The 25,066-nt window shown below is 37.0% G+C and overlaps 1 protein-coding gene across 2 annotated transcripts in view; it reads left to right on the top strand.

Annotated features, from left to right (window-relative positions):
• LOC113233025 overlaps positions 1-21,698 on the top strand; it is a 32,207-nt gene extending 10,509 nt beyond the window's left edge. Inside the window, exons 5-9 of one of the 2 annotated variants that reach the window (XM_026467963.1) lie at positions 14,130-14,208; positions 14,914-14,977; positions 15,931-16,044; positions 16,165-16,223; positions 16,757-21,698. In XM_026467963.1, coding sequence (XP_026323748.1) covers positions 14,130-14,208; positions 14,914-14,977; positions 15,931-16,044; positions 16,165-16,223; positions 16,757-20,101 — 3,661 coding nt within the window. In that variant the 3' untranslated portion in view covers positions 20,102-21,698. Of the gene's footprint in view, positions 1-14,129; positions 14,209-14,913; positions 14,978-15,930; positions 16,060-16,164; positions 16,224-16,756 lie in introns of both variants that reach the window. The other variant, XM_026467962.1, reaches the window with a different exon arrangement.
• The last annotated feature ends 3,368 nt before the right edge of the window (positions 21,699-25,066 follow it).

The raw sequence follows: 25,066 nt of genomic DNA, 5'->3' as shown, positions 1-25,066 counted from the left end.
TCGATTCCCAGGCCGGGAGAAATATGTGTATGGCCTACATTTATTTCTCTCGTGAGTTTGGGTGTAATTTGTGGTTGTCTATGTGTGTGTCCATGGCACCCGCGACACAGGGTTTCCCTAGTGCGGGGCTATGTTGAGTGTGTGCGTTATTATTATTATTATTAAAGATACGATTTTGAGAAAGTAAACATCGCTTTATTATTCTAATTATTATTATTTTATAATCAAGATTGTTATCCAATATCTTGCTGGGCGTGTTGGTCAAGCTGTAAGGACACAAGAATTTTCTTATAACTACCTATACAAACAAGCTGCAATGCCGGCCCTGTGCATGTTGATGACTAACTGTGCGTGTTGAAGACTCTTAAGAGTTTTTTCTTGAACGTGAAAGTATTTTTAAAAACAGTAGTTTTAGCAGCAGTAGAGCGCTTTGTGAAACAGGTCGCCCAGGGCTGTAATGTGAGCATTACCGCGTAAGAGTACTGGTGAAATTACAGGCACATAGGACTTGTCAACTTATGTCTCAGGGTGACGAGTGCGGTGGCAGTGCCTCTCATATCTTTGCTATTTAAAACTTTGAGTGGCACTCAATTGCTATGCATAGGCGTGTCAATTACCACCAGTCTTGTTCGTCCTGTCAAATGATATCATAAAAAACAAATTTGTTATATGTAACTTAGATGTACTAAAATAATTATGCTTAATAACTGAAAGCTTCGTATTGAATACGTTTATTTGATACTAAAGAAACTGATGATTCTAATGTGTAATGGAGCAAGCAACTTTGACTTACAAACGTATGTGCAAAAGGCATAGAATTCAATTCAAATTTTCTTTGAAATAGTGGACCCGGTTTTGTCCGTACAATATCGATCTTGATATTAATATAAAATGCGTTTTATAACATAAACATAACCATTAACGTTCGGTTTTAACAAGTCGCTTATCAAATAATGGTTTGGAACCACACTATGTCTACGCAATCTTGTAATAAACACGTGATAGATTATTATAACATGGCCACTTTAAAGAGAGCTCTGACGTTTCGTTCGTAATCCAATGGGTTCGTAATACAATCTTTTAAACACAGGTAATTCACAACATTGACGTTATCTTTACGATTACTTGAGTGAAATTTGTAATATTACTATTTGTGTTTATTTCACTTACAGGGTTACAAAAATGTTGACCTGATGATAAAAAATAAAATCCAACATATAAGGCTCAATTAGGTAATGTATACTGCGGAATGGAACGAAAACAAATTTTGTAGCATGAGATTTGTGTGAATTGTATAACGTACAAACTAGATACAAGCCAAAAAGCAGATCGCGCTTCTTCCGGATAATTCCTGTAGTTACCGTATCGTATCTAGTTTGTGCGTTATCCAATTGGCATAAAGTTCATTATGCTATCGTACAATTTCGTTACAAAAATTCACTTCCTTTCCATTCTGCAGCAATTACAGGTCTTGTCAGTTTATGTAACTGGGTGACGGGCGTAGTGGCAGTGACCCTCAGATCTTTGTGATTAATAGCTCTGAGTGGCACTGGCCCACTACTTGTTCGTCCAATTACTTGATACCATTAAAAAAGCTATAAGAAAAGAAGATTTAAAAAAAACTATATTTAATTAACTGGGATTCATTATAACGAGACATGTCGATGCCTTACTTTCTCAAATTCGTATCTTCTAACTGTGCGAGTGATTATTCAGGAGATGGCAAAACTTTCTATTTATTTTAAATTTCTTATCAGGGGTGTTAATTTGGATGCATTACTTTAACAATAGGTAAAAGCTAGTGTGTAAATATGAAGGAAATGTGATATGAAATCAGCCTGTAAAATTTGTATATAATTACAATCCATTTTTTGCATTTCAGTAACTATGTTCTTTAAGATACTAGTTTGAAAAAGTAAGGCGACGATGTCGTCATTGATCGTTATATCCATTTACCAATTTGCATAGTCTTGTGATGGGAGAATTTTAACCGAAAACTGTTTTTCGAAGCCATGGAAGTAGAGGACTAACTTTGTTCCGAAGACGTTTTACTGGGACACGTATATTAAAATTGTATGTCTGGGAACAATATATTTTATGAGTACAAAATGGTAATACAAATTCCTCTAGGGAAATCATTCAGAAATGTGATTCTGAATAATGATTCAGTGTTAATAATTGTAACTTTTTATGTAAAAAAACCGATCTCAACAGTTTATGTAGTTACATATATTTGCCAAATTTTATTGAAATTTAGTGAAATCCAATAAACTGGATTCATCCCCTAATTTGCCACCCTTAGAGGTATAATTTTTTATCAACGGGACCGCTACTGACGAACACTCTTTCTAACAAAAAAATAATAATCGAAATTGTATACCGAATACCCAAATGCCGTATTAAGTGCGTCACATACACATACGGGTGAATTTCACTTTCCGAATTTCAATGGCACTTTTTGAGTCATTTTTATAAAACCCTTTTCTCTTTTGGTTTTAAGGTCTTAAAAGTACAAATAAGTTCAAGCAATGTCAATGAATATAAAATCACAGACATATTTAAGTTAAATACAACGAAAAAAAAACTATATTTTAGGTTACACGAATGAAATTGCAATAACACGAATGAGATTGCAGTAACACGAATGAGATTGCAGTAACACGAATGATTTTCTCATAAGCATAAATGAAAAAGACGGCACAGTAATGAGAAATTATTATTACAACACACGTTTCATCGTTCAAAAAAGAACATTTAAAATCATTTAACATGTAACAAATATTTTAATATAACTTCTTGTATCAAAATCCTTTTTATCCGTTTAAGACCATCTATCTATCTATATGTAATTAATAAATAAATGTATCTTCAGCATCATTACCATTCACATCATCATCACAATCATCGTCATCCTCACCACCATCACCATCGTCATCATCACCACCATCATCATCGTCACCACCGTCATCACCACCACTATCACCATCTAATTGTTATATTTCAAGTAAATGTTTGGCTTAAAGTAATTATTTGACTTAAAAGTAGACAAGAATGAGAGCGACAATAATGATATTTGGATACATTTTTAATTGTCAAGTGTGTAAAATATGCTGGACCGTTATAAAAGTCCATGGATTTTAAAGTTCCCTTTGTGTGATTGATGTACAATAAAGTTTATAAAACTATTACTTAATACTTATTTAGATAGATAGCTTTACATGAATGAGAACGATTTAGTCACTAGCGCTGAAATTGATATTTAAGTCGATTTTTTGGTAAAACGGAGATGCACAGGTTACTTTACTGTGTACACTCCAATCTGATAGGAGCCCCTTTTCATGTGTGCAAAGGGTGAAGGTGATGCAAAATTCACTTTTGTTATTAGGAGGCTTTTAGTTGAAGTGACACTAATGATCAGAAAAATTGAAACACATTTTGTATTCCCAAGAAAACATATTTGTTTATAATAAATTGGAAAGTTACGGTGTGTATTCGACGTGAAAGTTATTAGAATTTATCCTCGATGGGGAATATTGCGATTTCCACGAGAGTTTAATTTTTTCTTCTTTTCTTAAAATTAGGGCGACGTGGAACCTGCTCCCATGAATGAGAAATAGCCCACTTTTTTAATTTTTATTTATTACTGTGACGTAGTAAAGTAGTCTTTTTATGCGTAACACAGACTAAGCAATCAAGCAATCATATTAAATAAATAATGCTTAGCGTTCATGTAATAACATAAAAGTTTTTGAAAGGGACACATTTTTGGAGGTTATCTGAAAACGACCCATACACTAAATTGCCGATTTAACGAGACAGACATTTAGATATGCGTAGTAATTTCCATGGTAGTTTACAAAGGCTCTTTCGATCGTCAGTGATTGCATGAGTGAATACCATCACCATTCCTACTTCATTTTAGCAGTAAACGCATATTATCACAGTTGCATTATAATGGGAACGAAAAAAGAATCATCGAAATCGGTTTATAAATATCGGAGTAATCGTTTAACGTACACACTTAGTAGCAGTAGAGCTCCTTGTGAAAGAGTTCGTCCAGGGAAGTACTGTCACCTTACCTATTTCTGCCGCCAAACAGAAATAACAGCATTATTGTGTTGCGGTTTTGAAGGTTAAGGGTGCTGATAAAATTACAGGCACTGGGACTGTCAACTTATGTCGCGGGGTGACGGGCGCAGTGGCAGTTCCCCTCAGATCTTTGCAATTTAAAGCACTGAGTGTCACTGCAATTGTTATGGACAGGCGTGTATCTTACTTGTTCGTCCCTTCACTTGAGTTTAAAAAAAAACAAGAAATATAGTCGAATTGAGATCATCCTCCTTTTTTTAAAGTAGATTAAAATAGTTTAATTCGAGTATATTCTGCTTTACTACTCTTCTGAACTACATTTTCACCTATCCATAATATTACTACCAATGCCTATTAAAAAACTGTCTGGGCGTAATTTATAATAGATTATTAATTGTACTATAGGACCACTGTACTAGTTTTCGTAATTATAATTCAAAGCTGGTATGCGTGTTACGGATAAATTATCAATTATACGCCACTTCGCGCCTTGTGTACACTAGCGTATTGACTTTATTATAACGATTTCAATGGTCCAAAGGATTGCAACGAAAAATTGAATTTGAACATCCACATAAAATGTTCTAGTATATAAATAATATTACAGTCTGAAATAATTTCCTTTTCATTTCAATAAATACTTTTTTTTAGTAAAGTATTCGACGTGATGAATCAGAGACGTTTTACGACCGTTTCTAGCGAAAAGCCGAACCTAATTCATCCCCTAGAGCACTACCGCCTCCCAGTGTGCGCTGAAGAGTCTTATGGGGTCCTCAGAAGCAATTGGGGGGCGTTGATGCTGTCCAGGGGGCCTACCATAACCTTTCCAAAAACAATCTTATTTCAATGCAAGCTTAAGTAACCTTATTGTAAATATTACTCATATTCGTACCATGGCGAACCTGTCAACCAAGTAATGTATTATTGAAAAAGTTATTGAAAGAACGAATGATTTCCCAATATTGTCTATTCCTTACTAAAAATAGGAAAGAGATAACGCTATGTGAACTATATAATGCCATCTTTCTTTTTTGATGTTTCGAATCACCTTCTCGTAGTATAATGTTTAAGTACCTACTTAATGTTATTTACATTCAGACAATTTTGACTATTAAGAAAAGAAAACTATGTAATAAAAAAATCTATTAAAATTACGAAGTTTTCAATAATTATTCCGCATTTTCATGAAGAAAAATAAATAAACAAGCTGAGTCTTTATAATCACGTTGTGAGTTTGGAACTATAGTCTAGTGTCAACTGTTAATTTCGCCAAGGAGTATATAGATGGCGCTGTTATAATTTTACGAAATAAACGTCACATATTTTTATTTAACGAAAAATTATTTACTATGTGCTATTAAATAAAAAATAAACAAAATATTGAAGAGATATATGTAAATAAATAAGTTAAACTTAACTTTTAATCATTACAAATCAATATTAAGACATTAAAACTGAAAATAATATTGTGTCATAAGATTAATACAAGGAATAAAAATAAACTAGCTGTACTTGACAGACGTTTTCACAAAGTCACAAATTAATTACAGGTGCAATGTTTACGATTTTATAATAAGATGAATGGTTGATATTCAAAATTTGCCATTCACTGGGTTTAAAACTAAAGGGAAACAAAAACTTTACATTACAGTTTCTGCATACTAGGATGACAAAAATTCCTGGTAGTGGCCCATTTAGCTCTTGCAGATTGTCTCGATGTTTTAAATGAATATTGTAAATAATACATGTGTGCAAATGTTTGTACAATTTTATATAATTTCGAGTGTAATTTGCTTACCTATGTAATGAAGATGATTTGAATTTGAAAACACAAAAAGCAGCTCATACAGTATTTTGCTAATTCTTCTCTGGGGAATCTGCCTTACGAATGAGCAGTAGAATTTAATCAATATTACGATTTCAAGTGTAATTAATTTGCTTACCTATGAAATAAAGATTATTTTACATTGACTTCTTTCTAATTCGTCGCTTCGAGGGGACACACTGTGTTCGATATTTCAGTTATTTAGACCCTTAGAAAGGCCTACCTAATCTAATCTATTTTTCTCAAAACTATTTTTGGGACTTAAATCGCATATATTTGTTTCTTAAACAAACCAACGTTTCGGGCCCTTTACAGGTTCCATTGTTACGGCTTACTGATCAGCTGAGTCGGCCAGGACCTGTAAAGGGCCCGAAAAGTTGGTTTGTTTGAAAAAAAAGAATTAAATATACGCCATATAGATCTGAAAAATAGTTTAATTTCTTATGTGTAACAATTGCAAAAACCCAAGAACTTTATATTAATAAAAATCAAATTTGTGTTGAATTGATATTCAATTCTTTTTTTTTGTGAAATTACTCCACTACTTTTTTATTATTAATACAAAGCTCGAACACTTAGCGTCTGCCACGCTTCGGTTCGAATCCGGCCGGATCGAAAAAAATTTTTTCTAAGATTTATATTAAACACTTTATAAAAAAGAACTTTTCTAAATTGGGCCTGTTGGGCGTTGCTCTGGTAGTTTAAGACCACATAATTGGTGTGGTTGTCTGGCATATTATTATCATTATTATTTTATTTTTACTTTAAGATTTGGTTAATTATTGCAATTACAATACTCTAACCACGTGAGGCAAAATACTGCTCGATGTTGATATTCGGTCATTTCGTCAGTGTTGCCGTACTAACTACTATTTCTACTAATATCTCTGATAAGCACAGAACGGAATAGGCAAAGTATATTTAACTTTAATTTCAAGTAATACAGAGTGCATAAGAGGGTATCCCCAGAAATCTCGAACATTATTGTATGCACAGACCTAAGATAACGCGCGGTATTGTTAGTATATGTTGCGGACCGGCTACTGGACGGGATTAATATAAATACTTGTTTGATATAGATATTTTGTCAATAATTTATTCGTTTCTGTTTTTTTTAAGCTAGTTTTCCTTATAATTTCATATTACTATACTTTGAGCTTGATTTTCCTACTACTGCCCAGCATTTGGTCCTAATAATTTATTCTATTATTTTTGACATGTAACGAGTTAACGGTTTTGGTTTTAACGACTTTTTTTGCCGTAGCAGCACCTGTGAGAAATTTATGAAAGTATTTTCTTCACTAAACCAGGTACCTCTACAGCAACCAGAGTGAAGTAACTACTTACTGTTATAGATTTCTCACAGGTTACACAGCCTTATGTCGTAGCGCAATCTGTGAAAATCTATGACAATATTTTCTTCATTCTGATAGCTGTAAAGTGACCTGGTTGAGTGTAAATATACTTTTATAGGTTGCGCTACGGCAAAAAGTCGTTAAAACAAAAACAAAGAACGGTAATTAACGCATAGCAAAATTCGTAAGGTAGCAGACTCGATCTGTAGCTCAGTTGGTAGAGCTGTCGCCTTGATATGATACAGACACAGTTTCGAGTCCTGTCAGATCGAAGGAATTTTGTATTCAGTTTTGTATTAATAATATAACAAAGTAGCGTCGTATTTGACAAAAAATAAATAAATATCATGTAGTAAAACATATACATAATATTCATTACAATCAATATACTCGGCACTTTACTACGGTAGTGTATTTAGAATTAAAATTTGGTATTATGGTAAAAATTACTTTTTTAATAATTCTGGTATTTCAAACTACACTATACTACTACTACTATACTCTGTATTACTTGAAATTTAAGTAAATGCAATCTGCCTCTTCCAACCTATGCTGATAAGATTGAGCCGGAAGTTGTTGCGTAACCGTTTGTAAGGTGTGTGAAAATGGGCCTTACTTTAAACACGTTGTACTGTAACATTTAACAAGTAGGTATCGAAGATGAATACTTTTTGTTCAGATGGTACCGCTGGTAACCGCTACGGTTATGTTTTTGTTCAAAATCTTTTGCACATTCATAACATACCATTTTAATAGACTTAATTTGATGGACAAATGTGAAAACTGGTCCGCTAAAACTGGTCAAAAATAAAATAGGTACGGAAATCATAAATAAGGTTGAAAACGGCACTCTTATTGGTGACGCCATCCTTTATTAGCGCCTTACAAGCTGTATAGCAAGTTAGATAGAGCAGTTTTCCTGTATTGGTTTTAATTTAATGGAATACCGTCGTCATCATCAGCCTATGGTAATCCACTGCTGGACATAGGTCTCTCTCAATGTGCGCCATTTCGCCCGGTCCTCAGGTTGTCATATCCTTGTGCTGCCAGTAATCTTACGCAGATTGTAACTCCATTTGACCAGAGGGCCAGCCATGAATATCTTTGGTGATTATTTAAATAATGAAGGAAAACCAAATTCAAATAACTTGCTAAGCACAGATAAAAATGAGTCAAATACCCTAATGGAGGCAAGAATGATAGGAATCTCGCCGTTTAATGTCTGAGATTCTACAAAAATAAAAGCCTTCTCAAAAGAAGAGACACGTTTTTTATTTGTATATTTGCACTGTATCAACCTCTAAAGACCACTTTGCTTTTATTAATACTTGTAAGAGTTAGATTTACAGTAAACAATTATTATTATATAGACTCGATCTCCTGGTTTTATCCAATAAAATTAAGTAATAACAAGTGATATCGGAATAGGCAAAATATATTTACCTATCTAAACTTTAAATGGTACACATAGAGTATAATATAGAGTCTCTTTACCCAGTGTAGAAATGGCATTGGTGTGCTGACTAGAACCTTAACAGGGCACTTTTAAGTTTCACTCAAAATATTCTTCTTTTCCATTTTGGTTCGCATAACTTTATTAGAAGTAGGAAAGGAAAAGGAAAGGCCTTCAGGGTCTATATCCGTATATATATCCAATGCTTCAAAAATTACGTCTAGTTGAGTTTTACATGATGATTAATAAGCACGTCCTCGCGCTTCGAGAATTTTGATGCGAGTGATAACGCAATGTACCAACGTAAGAATAGTGGAAGGAAAAGGAATTCGAGAACGATTCAAAATTTTAGGAGTAAGTGGCCAGGAACCATTAAAGAGGGTGATAAAAAGGTGGGATGACGATGAAGCAGGTCAGTATCGTAACATTTTTTCCAGTAAGACTACAATTTTTTAATATACAAGTGGTAATTAACCAACTTGCAAAGTTACGATTGATCTAAGCTAGGCGCGAGCACCTAGTCGCGACGGTATGCTTAATGCCGTCAGTGTGCGCTTGCTTGTAGGGATGCTGAAAAATCCCTTGCCATGCCATACCGCCAATGGACGCCGTTCCTTAAGAACTCTTCAAATGTGCTCACTTGCCCTAAAAACAAAAAATAAAACTTTAACAGGCTGTAAATTTCAGCAAATGTAAATTAAGTCATTGTTTCACCGGAGGTGCGATTTACACTATTTATTTACGTATATGGTACTAAATGACGGGACGAACAAATTGAGCGCCTGATGGTAAGCGACACGCCTGTTCATTACACTTGCAGTGCCGCTCAGAGCTTTAAATCGCAAAGATCAGAGGGGAGTGTACGTGTAATTTCACCAGCACCCTTACCTTTCAAAACCGAAACACAGTAACGTGAGCATTACTGTTTAGCGGCAGAAATAGGTAACTTGGCAATACTGCCACGTACGTTGACAAAATAATTTTTGAGATATCATAAAAGAGCATAATCCGTTCTATAATATTGAAATTGTTTAATATTTTAGCTGTGTATATAATTAGGTTAAGTTCCGATATGTCCGACTCGTTAAATAACTTTAACAGTTTTTAAATAGACAATTTTGAGCTCTACCTTATGCTATTTAAAACGGATGTTTGAGCACTTGTCGCGTAGCCGCGTTTTAGTCAGTGGACGGCATAATACTTTCCTGGACGAACTCATTCACAAGGAGCTTTACTGCTAATAAAAACAAGGCAAGCAAATGATAGTAGTCGTAAATGGTAGGGCGTATATCAGATTGTTTTTTGCCATTATAATTTTTCTAACAGTTGTTTGTTAGCGCAAGTAATAAACGACCTACGCGTGACGACGTCTGATTTATCTCACGATAATGTAGAGTATAGATAATTATGTAGGAGTATTATTCATAATGTACAAGTATGACTAAACACTGCACGTATCCATATTAATTAATAGCATAAACGTGGATCTTAACATAACCAGGTAAATAAATATGTATAGATAAGATTTTTAGCGAGCTAGTGGGAAAACCTGTCCTATACATTATTGGTTTTATGATTGTTTTTTCCGTGAAACGTACTATTACGTTCGAATTATATAATAATGTATGAAGGATTACATATAAATGTGATCCTTGAAGTCCTGTTTTAGATTTAAAGTGATACTTAAGGGAGCTGAGGTTGCAACGCTTAATAAAAGCCAGTTTCGATCGTCATGTGACGCAGTTCGTTATAGGATACTATGGGTCGTATTCTAGAACTCTACTCAATGCTCAAGTCAGGATTGGAAACACAAGCACTGTTGACAAGACAAGTTGGAAATACGACCCTAATGGCAGGGACTTGAGTATGATTTCCATTTTTAAACCAATAATTTAAACCATACTCAAATTTTGACTTGAGCATTGAGTAGAGTTCTGGAATGCGGCCCTATAACCTGCATAAACTAATTTGACTCTTGTGCACGCTTAGGAAATTAATTGTATTCACATCAAATACTCTCGACTTAACTACAATCTACGACATAATTGACGAGTATAAAGGTCAAATGAGTTACAGATGAATACGGCACTCAAATATCCATGTCGCATGAAAACAGAGAACATCCCGCTTAGTTTTTGTACTATCTGACATTTTTAGGTCTGTATTTGGTAGTAAAATGGTAAATAATATTCAAACGTTTCAAAATAATATTCAAAACCCACCCCGCACAGAGTTATCACCGTTTAGAGAAATCTATTTAAATATTTTTATTTTTATTTTAAGTAAATTTGACGAATTATTAACAGTCATGGAACAAAAGGTTTTGTTTATGATGTTAGTAATATAGTCCTGCGAGGTTGTAATAAATAACCCTGTATAATATAATAACATAAAAGCTGTACACACCGAACGCGCATTACGTTTAATACATTAAACTGATCCGCAGTCCGCCCGCTTATGAAGAATAAATTTAACTCTACAAAAACGATTACATCCACACACAGTGATAGTGCTGACCGCACTTTTATCATCACCACACACAATTAGATAATTCAACATACGCGTTTGATTATAAGTATATTACATATACACATGTTATGTGTACTTCTTATCTTACTCGTGCGATAGTGACATTATGCACTGATTGACGATTTTTATGCTACGGGTCGTTGCGATAACTATGTAAACACGTTTTATGTAAAATCATAGACTGTGTATATGATTCTGCATTGAATGCGACTGTTTTGTCGCGGCATTAAGTCGAAAAGTTATGACTTGAAGCGAAAAAGTGTGTACTTGATACAAGTAACCACCTCTGAGGCCCAACGGTTTGCACCGGCAGAATCAACTTAGGCAAATAAACAGTAGTCCAGGGTAGTACTGCCACCTTATCTATTTCTGCCGCTAAGCAGTAATGTCAGCATTACTGTGTTCCGGTTGTGAAGCGTAAGGGTGCTGGTGAAATTACAAGCACATGGGACTTATCAACATATGTCTCAGGGTGACGGGCGCAGAAGTAGTGCGCCTCAGATCTTTGCGATTTAAAGAGCTGAGTGGCACTGCAACTGTTATGGACAGGCGTGTAGCTTGACCATCAGGCGCTCGACTTGTTCGACCTTGATATTATAAAAAAAAACTTTTCTAAATTGTTTCTTGTTCGGGTGTTCCGGGTGGAGCCCCGAAGTAAACTGCGTTACTCCGATACTCATAGTACAAATAATTCCCTAGTTTGAAACTAGGTAATTGGTGTAGTTGTTTGGCGTATTATTATTACCTACAAGCTCGATTATTGAATCAACTATGGACGTACTCGCGTCTTGTGCAACGTAAGAGCTATTATCGCTATATATGGTGGAAATTTGAGACGGGTTAGCAAGGGCAACTACCTTAACCATCATTGCTACAGAAAAATAGCCCTAGAACATCATGATGTTATACAACTATGATATTTATTTATTTTTTTGTGAAATCACTACCACTACTTTATAATTGAGGCTATCGGCGCAATTGTGATGTAACCCACATTTAATTTTTTTCTACAACATTACTGACTGTCAGACTGGAATAATGCTTGATTATTGTATGTTTGGATGCTATTTTCATATATAAAAAATATTTAATTATAAAATTTTCTTTGGGTTACACCATAGGTATAGAAAAAACGGGAGATGTGCCATGACGCTATGTAAGATCGCGTACCGATATTATCACTTTTTACGCTCTATTATCTACTACCATAAATTAACGGTTTTGATTGGTTGAGGCTTAAACATGAAAACGAAGTAATATAACTTACTATTTTAACAAGTTTAAACTTACAATCACTCGCGTAAGACTTATATTGCAATATTACAGTATTTTTTTCATTCTGGTTCAGCCATTCACCGTTAGTGGCGTTAGTAGAATTGCCAAAAAATGCTACTTGTGGTAGCTATTACACGTTAGATGATGGTGAAGCTCATTTTTCGTTAAGATCCTGTATAGTTATATAAGCGTTAGCTTATAATAGTTTGGCGCTACTCAACGAAAGATGTGACCTAACTAATCGATAATCAGAGACCATGTGGCTGTTTTTACTAATTAAAAAATATTCCGTTGTTCATTATTACCGGGTTCATACTACGACTATTTATGTTTTTAATTGTTACTTCGGGTTGATGAAGCTGTCACAGTCAAGAGTAACTTGAACCATCAACAATCAATGTATTTGCTATAGAAATTTAAACAAAGTCAGAAATTACAAAAGGAAACCAATATTTCGATGTTCCTGCAGCTTCAATCCAACCTTATTTTATTTTGGACTCATTGGGAAAATTAAAAAATTAAAAATGCTCTTCGTTTAATCTATGAATATAATGGACTTTCAATATCTAGATTACACAAATAATAATACGTACACATTTTTAAACGTGCAACATACAAATTGACATGAAAATGAAACTGCTATCCGAAATATGAGTTGTGTGAAAGTTAATGTTTTTCGCTTCGATTCATTAGGGACTTTAATTACAAAAATCGTAATAAGAAATTCAAATATTTCGGTAAAAATCAATATTCGATAAACATCAACTATCGTAAATGAACATCACTATGTTCGACTCTAGAAATTTCCATGGAAACAAAAAGAAAACATTGAATAATAATTGAAATAGTAATCGAAAATGCAAATAACCGGTGGTACATTATCCCATTAGTTTTTAAATTTTTGTTTTCACTCCAATTTTATCAAATTATAACGCTACAACTTGGATTTTCATGTTTTACAAGAGATCTTGTGTGTGTGATCGCCACGACACTGAAGATATTTAAAGGCGTGTCACCTCAATATGCGCATTTTGGGCTTATCGAGGCGACACGTTAGGGCGCGTTCCCATTATGTCGTGACGACAGATAGTGGTTCAGTTTAAAGTGTCGTCCCTTACATATTTAAATGAAGTTGTTCACAAATAGAATAACACGATTAACTGTCGTTCACGACTTTTTTGACGTTCGAACACTGACTGTCGTGACAATGGGAAGAGCTAGAACGACAATCGTCTGACGATAAATTAAACGTTACGATAAAAAAAACATCTGGTGGGAACAGCTAAACACGACAGTCGTTCAACGATAAAATAAACGTCCACGACACAGTCACGACACCCGTGATACGGGAATATGCTAGACGCGACAATCGTCCAACGATAAATAAAACGTTACGACATAATGGGAACACGCCCTTACACCACTATTGCGCCCATAGCCTCAATTATTAACACAAAGATTGAAGTCGAGTCCTGTCAGATCGAAGTAAATTTTCTTGGTGTGTAATCTTTATATTAATAATTATAATATAAAGATTATGAGATTTTTTGTTTCTTTTTATTCTGTTATATATCCTGTTTCAATGCTTTTATTTCTTCTACAGATATTGCTATGCTGGTCTGCGTAAGAAAGTCAAACTGGAAGTACCACAGCTTCCTGATTTAGGTGTCGAATCTTCCAAGGTACATAGCAATCCTGAGTAAATTTTATTATTTATTTTCCTCGAAGTATGAACAGCTCAGTAGAATTTTACTGGTGGTAGCATTGACTTACAAATAAATGGACGGCGGGTCTAATACAAAAACCACGAAAAAAATGTCCCAAGTCAACCTATTTAAACATAGTGACATGTAAAGGAATATGAAAAAGCTAAAACGTTGAATTTAAATTGTAATGTCATCGCAGTACTGTCTAATTCTGCTTGCTTCGCTGTCAGCAGAACAAACGAAGACTAAAGCGTGAATGACGCTCTGTATACGATTTTAACACCCTATAAGTTCGGACACTTTTTAGCGCGGACCCGACATCCATATAATTGTAACTCAATGGGTGGTAGGGGTTTCGTCTGTGCAGAACCCGCCTCGGTAGATACCGTGATCCTATTTCTGCTGCAAATAAGCTAAATGTTCCAGATTTATAGAGATGCCCAGCGCAATCATAGATACAGGAGGCATAAGGCGATGATTACTATTTTTCATCAGGTGGCCAGTATCACTGTTTGCCGATTTTAATAACATTAAGTAAACTAATACGATAAATTATATATGCCGAATTAATTTTGATAAGACTCACATTATTGAAAAGAATTTTTTATTGTTTTATATTTGGTTATATTTTTCTTGAAACTATATTCGTAAAGCTCATCGTTGTTGTTTTTTATTTTACAGGATGTCTGCTCTCCACCGAGGGAATCTGAAAGGGTGGTGTGTGAATGGGCTGAATCTAAGCTGGGTAAGAGAATATTAAATAAAAATTGTATTGCCGTTTGTATTGTTTTGGTAGCATCGTTCATTGCATTATTCCTTTGTCATATTATGTATTATATACTTAATTTTTCTTATTTTAGATTGTAGATTGTAAATTTTATAAATATGTTACAATAATATGTACCACAGATCATATATCTAAATAGACGCCTCACGTAACACGATCTGCATAAAAATTTTTTGTACCTCCAATGACGTCACAAGTATTTAGTGATGGCGATTGATTAAATCAAAGACGCAGACGATGCACGTGTTTAGAATAATGATTTTTCAAATATTTGTTGGTTATAAGGAGCCGTGAAATATTAATATAGTACAATAATACCAGAATTTACTACCAAAATTTAGTAGCAGTAGAGCTCCTTGTGAAAGAGTTTGTCCAGGGAAGTACTGCTACCTTACCTATTTCTGCCGCCAAGCAGTAATGTCAGCATTACTGTTATCGGTTTTAAGGGTAAGGTGCTGGCGAAATTACAGGCACATGGGACTTATCTGTCAACTTATGTCTCAGTGTGACGAACGGTAATATATATTAATTTCACTAAATTTAATCAAATTTAAATTTAATTAAATATCAGGATGTTTTACTACCATGATATTCAGTTATTTTTTTGTGAAATTATTCCTAGTTCTTTTCGTAACTCAGTTGGGAAAGCGTCAGACACGGTATGCTGAAGGCGCTGGTTCGAATCCAGCCGGATCGAAGGAATTTTTCTTAGTGTTCGATCTTTGTATTAACAATATAGTGGTTAAATTTAAGTTATAATTTGTTGTTGGTTGTCGGTGGTGTCCGCTCCGTTCCTCAGTCCCACAGAATACCAACGTCGGGTTGGTTTGCATGCACAACTTGGTTAACCCATTTTGGATCTCAACTAGTTAGACCAACTAAATATTATTTACTTTTTTTTCTTTTATCAGGTTTGAAGTTCGCAAGTGTGGCGGAGCTGTCGCGGCACCTAATTTCCTTAAGCGTGACACGAGCACCACCTGGTCCGGCTAGCGCTTCGCCGCCGCCGCTGCCGCAGCCACACGGTGAGTGTTATAACGGTCTGTGATACATTCATCAGTTATACTATATCATAAATTAATAATGTAATGTTATTAAGAAAAGTTGTAATGTTGAAAAGCTTCAGATTATTCATTTTCTCACAGGAGACGATGCAACCGGTCGGCAGTTGATGAAGCAACTTAAGCGAAAGATCACCCAACAGGTCAGTATAGCAAAATGTACGCAACAAATAAAAGAGAAAAATAAATTGTTTAGAAATAATTGGACATAGTTAAACAAAAAGGATCCAATGCACATCTAGTCACAGATGTGGCAGTTTAAAAGTGTTTCTCACTCTTGTTTTATTTTCAAAATGCCATGTAACTCCAGAGGTATTTATTTATGTTTATTATGTTGGATTTTTTTGTTGATCTAAGAGATTAGACTTTAGGAACTGTTTGATACATATAACTAATTTTTTGATAATTTTGTGGATTTTTGCTTAACCACGTCCAATTTATTCTAAAAAGAAACAGCACAGCACACAATATACACAAAGAAAAAAGAAGAAAATCATCATAACAATTAAATGATACACACGCAAACAACACACAAATAAGAAGCAAATAACTATAACAATAAGTAATCCAGTGGTAAACCATAAAGTGTGTATGCTGTGCTGTTGTCCAATCCGTCATCCAATCACAGACCTCAATATAAAAAGCGGGTGCTTTTTACAAACCGTTCGAATTACAGACGCACGGCACAGCCGGCCGACCTAAAAAGAACAAGAGTCAGGACGTTCCCGGGATGGCGGGCGAGTCGCCGCCGTCGACGTCCTACGTGAGCCACCACACGCCCGTGAAGCACGAGAGCGAGCAGGGCGGCGAGGGCTACTATCAGCCGTCGTACGTGCCGTACGACGTGCGTCCGTCGTTCTTCGTGGCGCCGCCCCGCGCGCACCCTCCGCTCGCGCCGCACCCCCCGCACCCGCCGCACTCGCTGCCTCCCGAGTACCGCCCCGAGCCGTATTCCTTCGAGCCGGCGTACGCGCCGCGCGATCTCACCCTGCCCGCAGCGGACGCGCACCACAACCTCCCCATCAACCTAAGCTCCGACTCGTCGCTAGACCTGTCCACGGAGCGCGCCGATTGGCAGCGACGCCGCCCACCCGAGCCGCCGCCGCACGTACAGCCTCACCCGCCGCAGTCGCTCCACCAGCAGCACCCTCAATCGCATCCCCACCCCCACCAACAGCCGCATCCACCGCCGCTACACCAGCAGCCTCACCCGCATCAACAGCAGCAGCACCCGCAGCAGCAGCAGCACCCGCACCAGCAGCAGCACCCGCACCAGCAGCAGCACCCGCACCAGCAGCAGCACCCGCAACAGACGCCGCCGCATTCGCTGCATCACCCGCGCCAGCCCCTCCCCGGCAAAAAGTTGATCCTGGAGACGTACCAAAGCGAGACGCAAGGCGGCTCCCCGCGCGCGGCGCAGACGCAGCCGGAGCCCCGCGGCGGGCCGCACGTAACCGAGGACTTCCCGCGTACCGAGTACCTGCCGAAGAAAATGCGAGCCGCAGAGATCCTAGGTGGCAAACATGCGGCGACGCGACACACCCTGGCCGCCGCCGCCGCCGAACCCTCCGGCTCCAGTGGTTCTACCATCGCATCCGCCTCGGCCTCCGGCGCCGCGAAACCACCTGTTCGTTCCGAGGTTGCTTTTTTAGAGGATCCAAAAAACTTACCGAACCGGTCCAAAAGCACCGCCGCGGCGCTGGCCCGGGAGGAACAGGAGGCGGCGAGTCCGACACAATCGGTGAAGGCTCCGACGCCTAAGTCCGATCGCACCAAACTACGGAAAATTTGCGGCCGAGTGAGGGGGCCGTCGCCGGACCGCGTGGAGTCCCCCGACCGGCCCGACTCCCCGGGGTCGTGTTGCGGCATCGACGGGATCAATATTAAGACGGGGATGATCTGCGAGGAGAAGCACTCGGAGATACTCAACAGAGAGCGGGTCATTAGTATCTGCAACATCGACAAGCACGACTTGGACGATTACCTCAACGAGGGGAACAGCCAGGAACACGAGGAGGAGCTCTTGAGATACTTCCATCAGCGAGAGGCGGAAAACGAAGGGAACGCAACTGTCAACCCTTCCGATGCTGCTACTTTTTTAGAAAGAGGCCAGGACCCACAAGATGAACATAGTCAGGGTAAAAATGAAAAAATATCTCAGTTACGGGAATTACTAGCAAAGAATTTGAAAAACCAGAGTGGGTCTAGTACGCAAAATTTGCCGCTAACTCAAGATGTACCTTTGGACAATTTTCATGAACAACAGATTCCCAAGGCTAGTGAAGGTGCTTTTAAGCCGGTCGTAGCTCCAAACGTGGCTGAAGTAATGAACGGACAAAGTCTTTCTAATCAAATTGAAATTAATAGCAGTAAGCACAGTGCATCGACGACCGATGAGAATGGTCCAACTTTGCCATACGTAAATCCTAGCGCGTCCACCATAATTGCGACTAGTATTGCCGAGACTCACGTTTACAACGGGAATTGTCACACCGAACCGCAGAGTCCGACGACCAGAACTCAGCAATATGACTTTGTGCCCATTTCCGACGGATGCCACTCGCCTGCGAATTTCAACTCTAAATCGCCTTTAGGGTTCGGACAAAGAGGACTTAGTCCGACAAAAATTAATAAACCAGTTATAATGGGTGGCTCGTTGCAGACTTCGCCAATCTCACACAGCACTGCAGCGAGTCCGTTCGTGAGTCCTAGAAACACGCCATTCCCACGATCACGCTTGTGCCCTCGTCCTATACCCAAGCACAATAACCGGAAAAGACGTAACCCTCTCTCACTGGGCGTCGCCGATCCGAACACGAAGCAATTCGTGATGCCAAATGACCAAAAATGTATGCCCAAATCTTCTATATGTGGAACAACGCTGAAATATTGTCAACCGATGTCCGCACCGCCATCGCCCAATATAATATCATCACAGTATAAAAGCCAAATGTTTCAATGCACTGTTGCTGGAATTCCAAATGGATCTAACAATATGTGCTTGAACTTCTTGCCCAATGTACCATTCCAGGATAATGGCAACGGGGAGCTCGCACAACCATTGTCGGCTGATCCGCTGTCGAGCGAGGTGAGCCAGTTTTTCCAAGAGTCGATGGTCGTATACAGGCCTGGTCACGACACCTCGTTTAGGTCTCAATCTGTGCCACTGAAACAAGCCATGAACAACATGGGAATGTTAAGTTATGCTAACACTCCGGTAGGATCGGTGCCACCGACACCGGTGCCTAACGAATTTTGCGACTTCGGTTCCCTCGCCGACACCTGCGACATATCCAAAGCCGGGTTAAACCCCGAAACACTCGATAAAATTTATGATGCCATAGACAGCAGCACTGACGTACTTAATTCTAGTGAAGCGCAAAATCTTTTAAACTCGAACGACACTTTAAGTAACGGATGTGACCAGCAACCCATTCTTACTGACGAACAATTTAATTCCCTAATACCGACCGACGCTGGTGAGCTACTGGACAGAAGCAATCAGTTCAATCAGCCTTTTGTCAATGACAGCGCTACCACTGACAATGTCGACGATTTTCTGAAGCGTACCAATAGTATCGAGTTTGACCTGTCCGAATTAGTTACTGAGAAAAATAAGTACTACATGTCACGCTCTGTGCCCAGCACGCCGTTGCCGTACAAACGCACCGCGCCCAATTTGCAAATAGACTCTCGACGCTCGCGGGAACTGTTTACTGCGGAAAGTTACTCGAACGTATCGAATGGAATTTCTTCGAAATCTGTGCCATCTACACCTCAACTGGCTGAGGAGCGTAGCGTGTTTAGTTATAGCAATAGAGATTTCCTTATCAATGGTAACTCAGTGGAAGTTTGCAACTCTGCACAGCTGCAGGGGGCGGGGGTTGTCGACAGCGACCAAGGATTGACCTCTCCTCTTCACGACATGTTGCGCGATGGCATGTTGGACCCTCTGACGCCCGCGGCCGACTTGCTAGCCGATCTCGACAAAATGGATGGAACTCCTTATGTTGACCTCTAGTCAGCTATTCTATTGAAATCACCCCTGTAAATAGTTGTAATGTTAGTTTTGTTTCATTATGTTTGTACAGATGCCGAAGTATTGGATATCTTGCTGAGTACAATATTATACGTATACCTTCAATGAAGGTGAAAGTAAGTACTTCACGCCTACCTGGATATTGACGTACGGGTCGCGCTCTCCCAAAAATTGAGTCAATACAATGCACCACAATATTGTGATAAGCATATTTTTAATCAATTACTAGAAAATAAGCAAGCTAAAACTCGTAAGTACTCCTACTTCACATTATATTGCATATTCAAGGAACCGTTTGCCACAGATGCAATGTCACCACAACGCCTTATGAAATAAAAAATCTTTTTTTTTACAGAAAAGAAATCAATATTTCCATGAACAGTTATGAATCACCTCCGCCTCGAAAATATAGCGGATTACTCATTAATCTACCTAATTACGGTTTTTACCAAATCGAATATATTACTACATATTTTCCAAAGTCATAGTCCTTTACTGTTCGCTCAATAACTGCCGCTCAACTTGATCGGTAAACATCGTGAGTAAACGTATAGTTTGAAATCATAGTACATAGTGTGAGCTTCATGACAATATCTGCGTAATACACAGGCGTCTCTTAATCTAAATAGACATCTAAGACTTGATATTCATTTTGTACGACGACTAAAGTTGTGTAAGTGTGACTCGCATCATTTGCATCTGAACACCCCTGCACCGACAAGTTAGTACTGACTGTAGCTATCATGGTATTTGACCAGACCAATACCTCGTGCCAAGCACGATTAGTTAAATTAGATTGGTTTACTTGAGAAACTGATACATTGAGTAGTTTATAGTTTATGAAAATGAATTTATTGTAAGTTAGCACAAAGATTTAATATATTTTATTATCAAATAGGAATTTTAATGATATACTAAATTTACAAATTTTACCGCATCAAATGCGGAAACGGGAAATTTTAAATCTGCCAATGTGGCTGCAGTGAGCTTAAAAGTAACAAAAAGATTAGATTCATTGGATAAATGAATTTCAGAAGAGGTCGGCCTTAGTATCCACAGGCACTTGTATTTTCACTGTTTGCAACACGCTCATAATGAGTTTAAACAGTCTTAATTATGATTAGTAATCATTGACACATTAATTCGCACTTTCAAACTCAGGCCGACCTCTGGCGTAAGTGGTCCAAAGGACTAACCAGTATGTGACTGTTGGTACGGCCTAAACAAATTATTATGTGTTTTTGGTTAGTGCTTTTAGTATTATTGTTTTAAAACTCTCAAAATTCTTCATTTATCTTCAAACTGTGCCTGAATGACAATCTATACTTAACGTCTTTTGAAGAAAGCTTAAAGAGGTTGGTTTGTTATTGCGCTAGTACAAATAACACACTGGTTCGACAGGGATATACCTATTTGTAAGTGAAACCGAAGACTGTTATAAACTTTGTAGATATTTTGAACACGAAGTCATTGATCACTTTGTCTCGATGAATAGGTATACAATGGGTACACAACGAAGAACCTCAGTGATCGACAGTTTTTATTCCAATTTGGTACAACTTACCAAAATCGTCTAGTACCTAATTACTTTTAAGTTGTAAATGTTATGTTAAGTTCACAGTTTTAATATTAAGACGCAAATGATGACTTGTACATATTTTTGTTCCATTATCGTCGTTATAATCATTTCATCATGTATGTAGTTCACATAGAGTGACATCCATCATAGGTCTAACTTTGTCTCCGAAACAGAAATGTATGTCTCTGGTATATAAACATTTTATAAATATTACGGATGATTTATGCAATGCCTATAGTCTATGCTTTTCAACGTTTGTATGTCAGATATTTTTGGGTTACACAGCTCATGTAGGGTGTTGTGATCGATGTATATGTTTAGATATAATTGTTGTTGTTAATTCGTAATCATGTTCCATTTACTATACATGCCGTCCCATAATACGCAGTTTTTAGTGTTTTTGTTTCATATCTCGTGGGCTGACAGGTCCGATTGGTCCTGTCGCTGTATTGCGAAAATTTAAAAATAATTAACTTCTCGTCAAAGTATCAAATAATTGTAGCACCGCCTGTTACAGGTCGTAAGCTACTTGTCAGTGTTTAAAGCAAAGCCTTGTGAGTAAGCAAAATGCAAATTTTAAAACCTTTTTTTTACTTTGGGAGATTGAAATCTTGTATATCATTTTATTCCTTATCATAAGGCATACCAGTTGTTTCGAAATTTGCACTTTACTTACAAAGGTAGTTTAATTTTACATGTCTGATAAAGTCGCCCTCATGTAGTAATGGCATAGGTGGAGTTACGTCAAAAACGTTTATTGCTCCATTAGATACAGAAAAACATAACCCACATCCTCTCCAATTCTTATAACTCTATGTACAATATTAGTCGATAGAGTTACAAGAATTGGAGAGGATGTGGGTTATATTTTTCTACATCTAAATGGAGCAATAAACGTTTTTGACGTTACTCCACTACTTGTGCCATTCTTCCATGAGGGGTGCGATTTATAAGGTACGAATTATAAATGGATGTAATAAATTGCATTCATTTAATGAATAACTTGGTGCTTGTTCTCCAGTCAGCGACAATATTGAGTTCAAACCTTACTTCACATAAGTATGTTGCTCAGTTATTTAGAAAAGAATAAGGAATGAAGAATAATAATAAATAATCATTCTACGCTGCCCTCCTAGTCGTAACTAACGCATTTTAATTTCGGTAACTTTGGCACCTACATTTTTATTGTTACCAAGAAAATGTCAATTACGCGATTTTGCTTAACAATAAAACAGAAAGTAAATAAGATATTTAAAAACCGGTTATAGAGGGTTAATAACTCAAGTGAGTTTATGTTAATAGCCCAATTTCGCTAGAAATGTCGGATACGTTAGTTATGACAAGGACGACTGCCCGTACGTTGGAACATCTATTAGTAATTTTATGTCTTTGTTATTTTTAATGACATCCGTAAAAGGATATTTTACAGTTTGAGATAATCTAGCACCACAACACGTTTATAGTGTGAATAATATCAATAATTTTAATAACAAATATTCATTGTTCATCATGTTTCAATTTGATGTTTAGGTAACTTATGTGTGACACGTTATACATAAGTGTAAGTTAATTAATGCTTTCAGAATTTGTTTGTTATAATAAAATAAGTGAGACTACAATTGACAAGTTTAAACAGAATGTTGCCAGTCATTCGCCTTGATGTCACACAAAACACAGTAAGTATTCACATAAACTTTGTCAACGTTATGTAAACTCGGAAGTTTAGGCCCGGCGCCCACTACTACCTCAATATTATGACATAGTACGAAGTAAAACGTTATGACTGAATGAATAGAGGCTAGGCGCGAGCCCGATGTCCCAACGGTACATTTCGCAATGCCTGAGCATAGCTGCATTATTTGCCGTCAATTTGCACTTGCATAGGGATGCCGAAAGACCCCGCTTGCTATTTGGTGGGTACCGGGCCTTAAACAGTTATTTAAAACATTTGGTATAATTATCTATACCCTTAGGCTGAAATTAATAAAACGACATAATTTTGACATCTAGGTGGCGAGTATAGCAAGTTTTTAATATTTACAAAAACAAACGTTGCCTAAGTTTAAGCAAGAAATTACAAAGTAAACTCAAAGTTTAATTTAATTTCTTGCTTTTGCTTAAGCAAAATTCGTTTGTAAATATAAAACTTGCTTAGCCTGCCTCTTTGCTTAGTCGATCTTAAAGTTCCTTTTATAAAATAATATCAGCATTAGTGTGATTGATCGGCTGTTTATTTTAATGGCATCACCTAAAAAGGTCATCAAAATAAGGGTGTTACCACACTTACCGCCACGGAATCGCATTAAGCCGGTCAGAAAAATCTTTATATCCATGTAATAAGAGCGAAAATGACGTACGTTTTGCGTGGTACATGCGAGCGGAAGCGAAACACGCAACGTCTCTTTCGCTCTTATTGCATCCACCGGCTCAAGGCGATTCCGTGTGAATGAATGTGGCGAGTCCCTAATTCGATGGCATGCGGTTGGCGTTTGTCAATATTATTTTATCACTCCGCTTATTACGCCAGTAAATTACATTTGGAAGGACGTGTGTTAGCCTCACCGGTGACTATATAATTGTTATGTATAATTTTATACAATATTTTGAATTTGAAGTTTATTCGGTGTGAATGCTTACTGAAGCGTGTTGACAAATTGGCGTTACTTATTTCTTAACACTGTTGTTGCATCACATTAAATTATGAATAACCACAGTAACGCATCTAGTTTTAGTTTTTAAGATACATATTAATTTATGCGAATAATTGATGTTGAATTAAATTTATTAAAAGAAAAAAAAACGAAATGAATGTGAGTTGTTAGAATTGTTGATAATTGTAAGGATACAAGTATCAGTCATATGATGGAGATTCTGTTACTACTATAATTCATTGGCGTAAAAAAGTGCTGTAGGAAATACGAACTGACCAGACGTATACTTTGATTAAGAATTGGTTAACATCATTCGGCCATGTGATTGGTCAGCATTGAATTTCCTTCAACATTCAATGGCGTCTGAATTATACAATAAATTGTTATGTAAATATACAACATTAACATTGGCTAGACGTATTAAATAAACATGACCAGTTTATTTTTATTACTATTACTTTGTTCTGTTAATTATTGTTTTATTTCTAAATATTTTTATGAAATGTATGATATAATAATTTAGTTTTAATTATATATTTTAAGCAAAAAATATCCATGTTGTTGATTAGTCTTTTATGGATGTTGATTTACACCATTTGCTATGCAGTGATAATAAATGGTACGATAAAACATACTTTCCTTTTTGTCTTTCCCAATGCAAAGTCTTCCATTATAATTATTAATACAAAGATCGAACACTCAGAAAAAACACTCAGA

The sequence above is a fragment of the Hyposmocoma kahamanoa genome, unplaced genomic scaffold (genome assembly GCF_003589595.1).
Source record: "Hyposmocoma kahamanoa isolate Upper Pololo Valley unplaced genomic scaffold, ASM358959v1 78, whole genome shotgun sequence".
Lineage (NCBI taxonomy): Eukaryota > Metazoa > Arthropoda > Insecta > Lepidoptera > Cosmopterigidae > Hyposmocoma > Hyposmocoma kahamanoa.
Note: the sequence above shows the minus strand (reverse complement) of the source record. Positions and strands in the feature narration are given on the sequence as shown.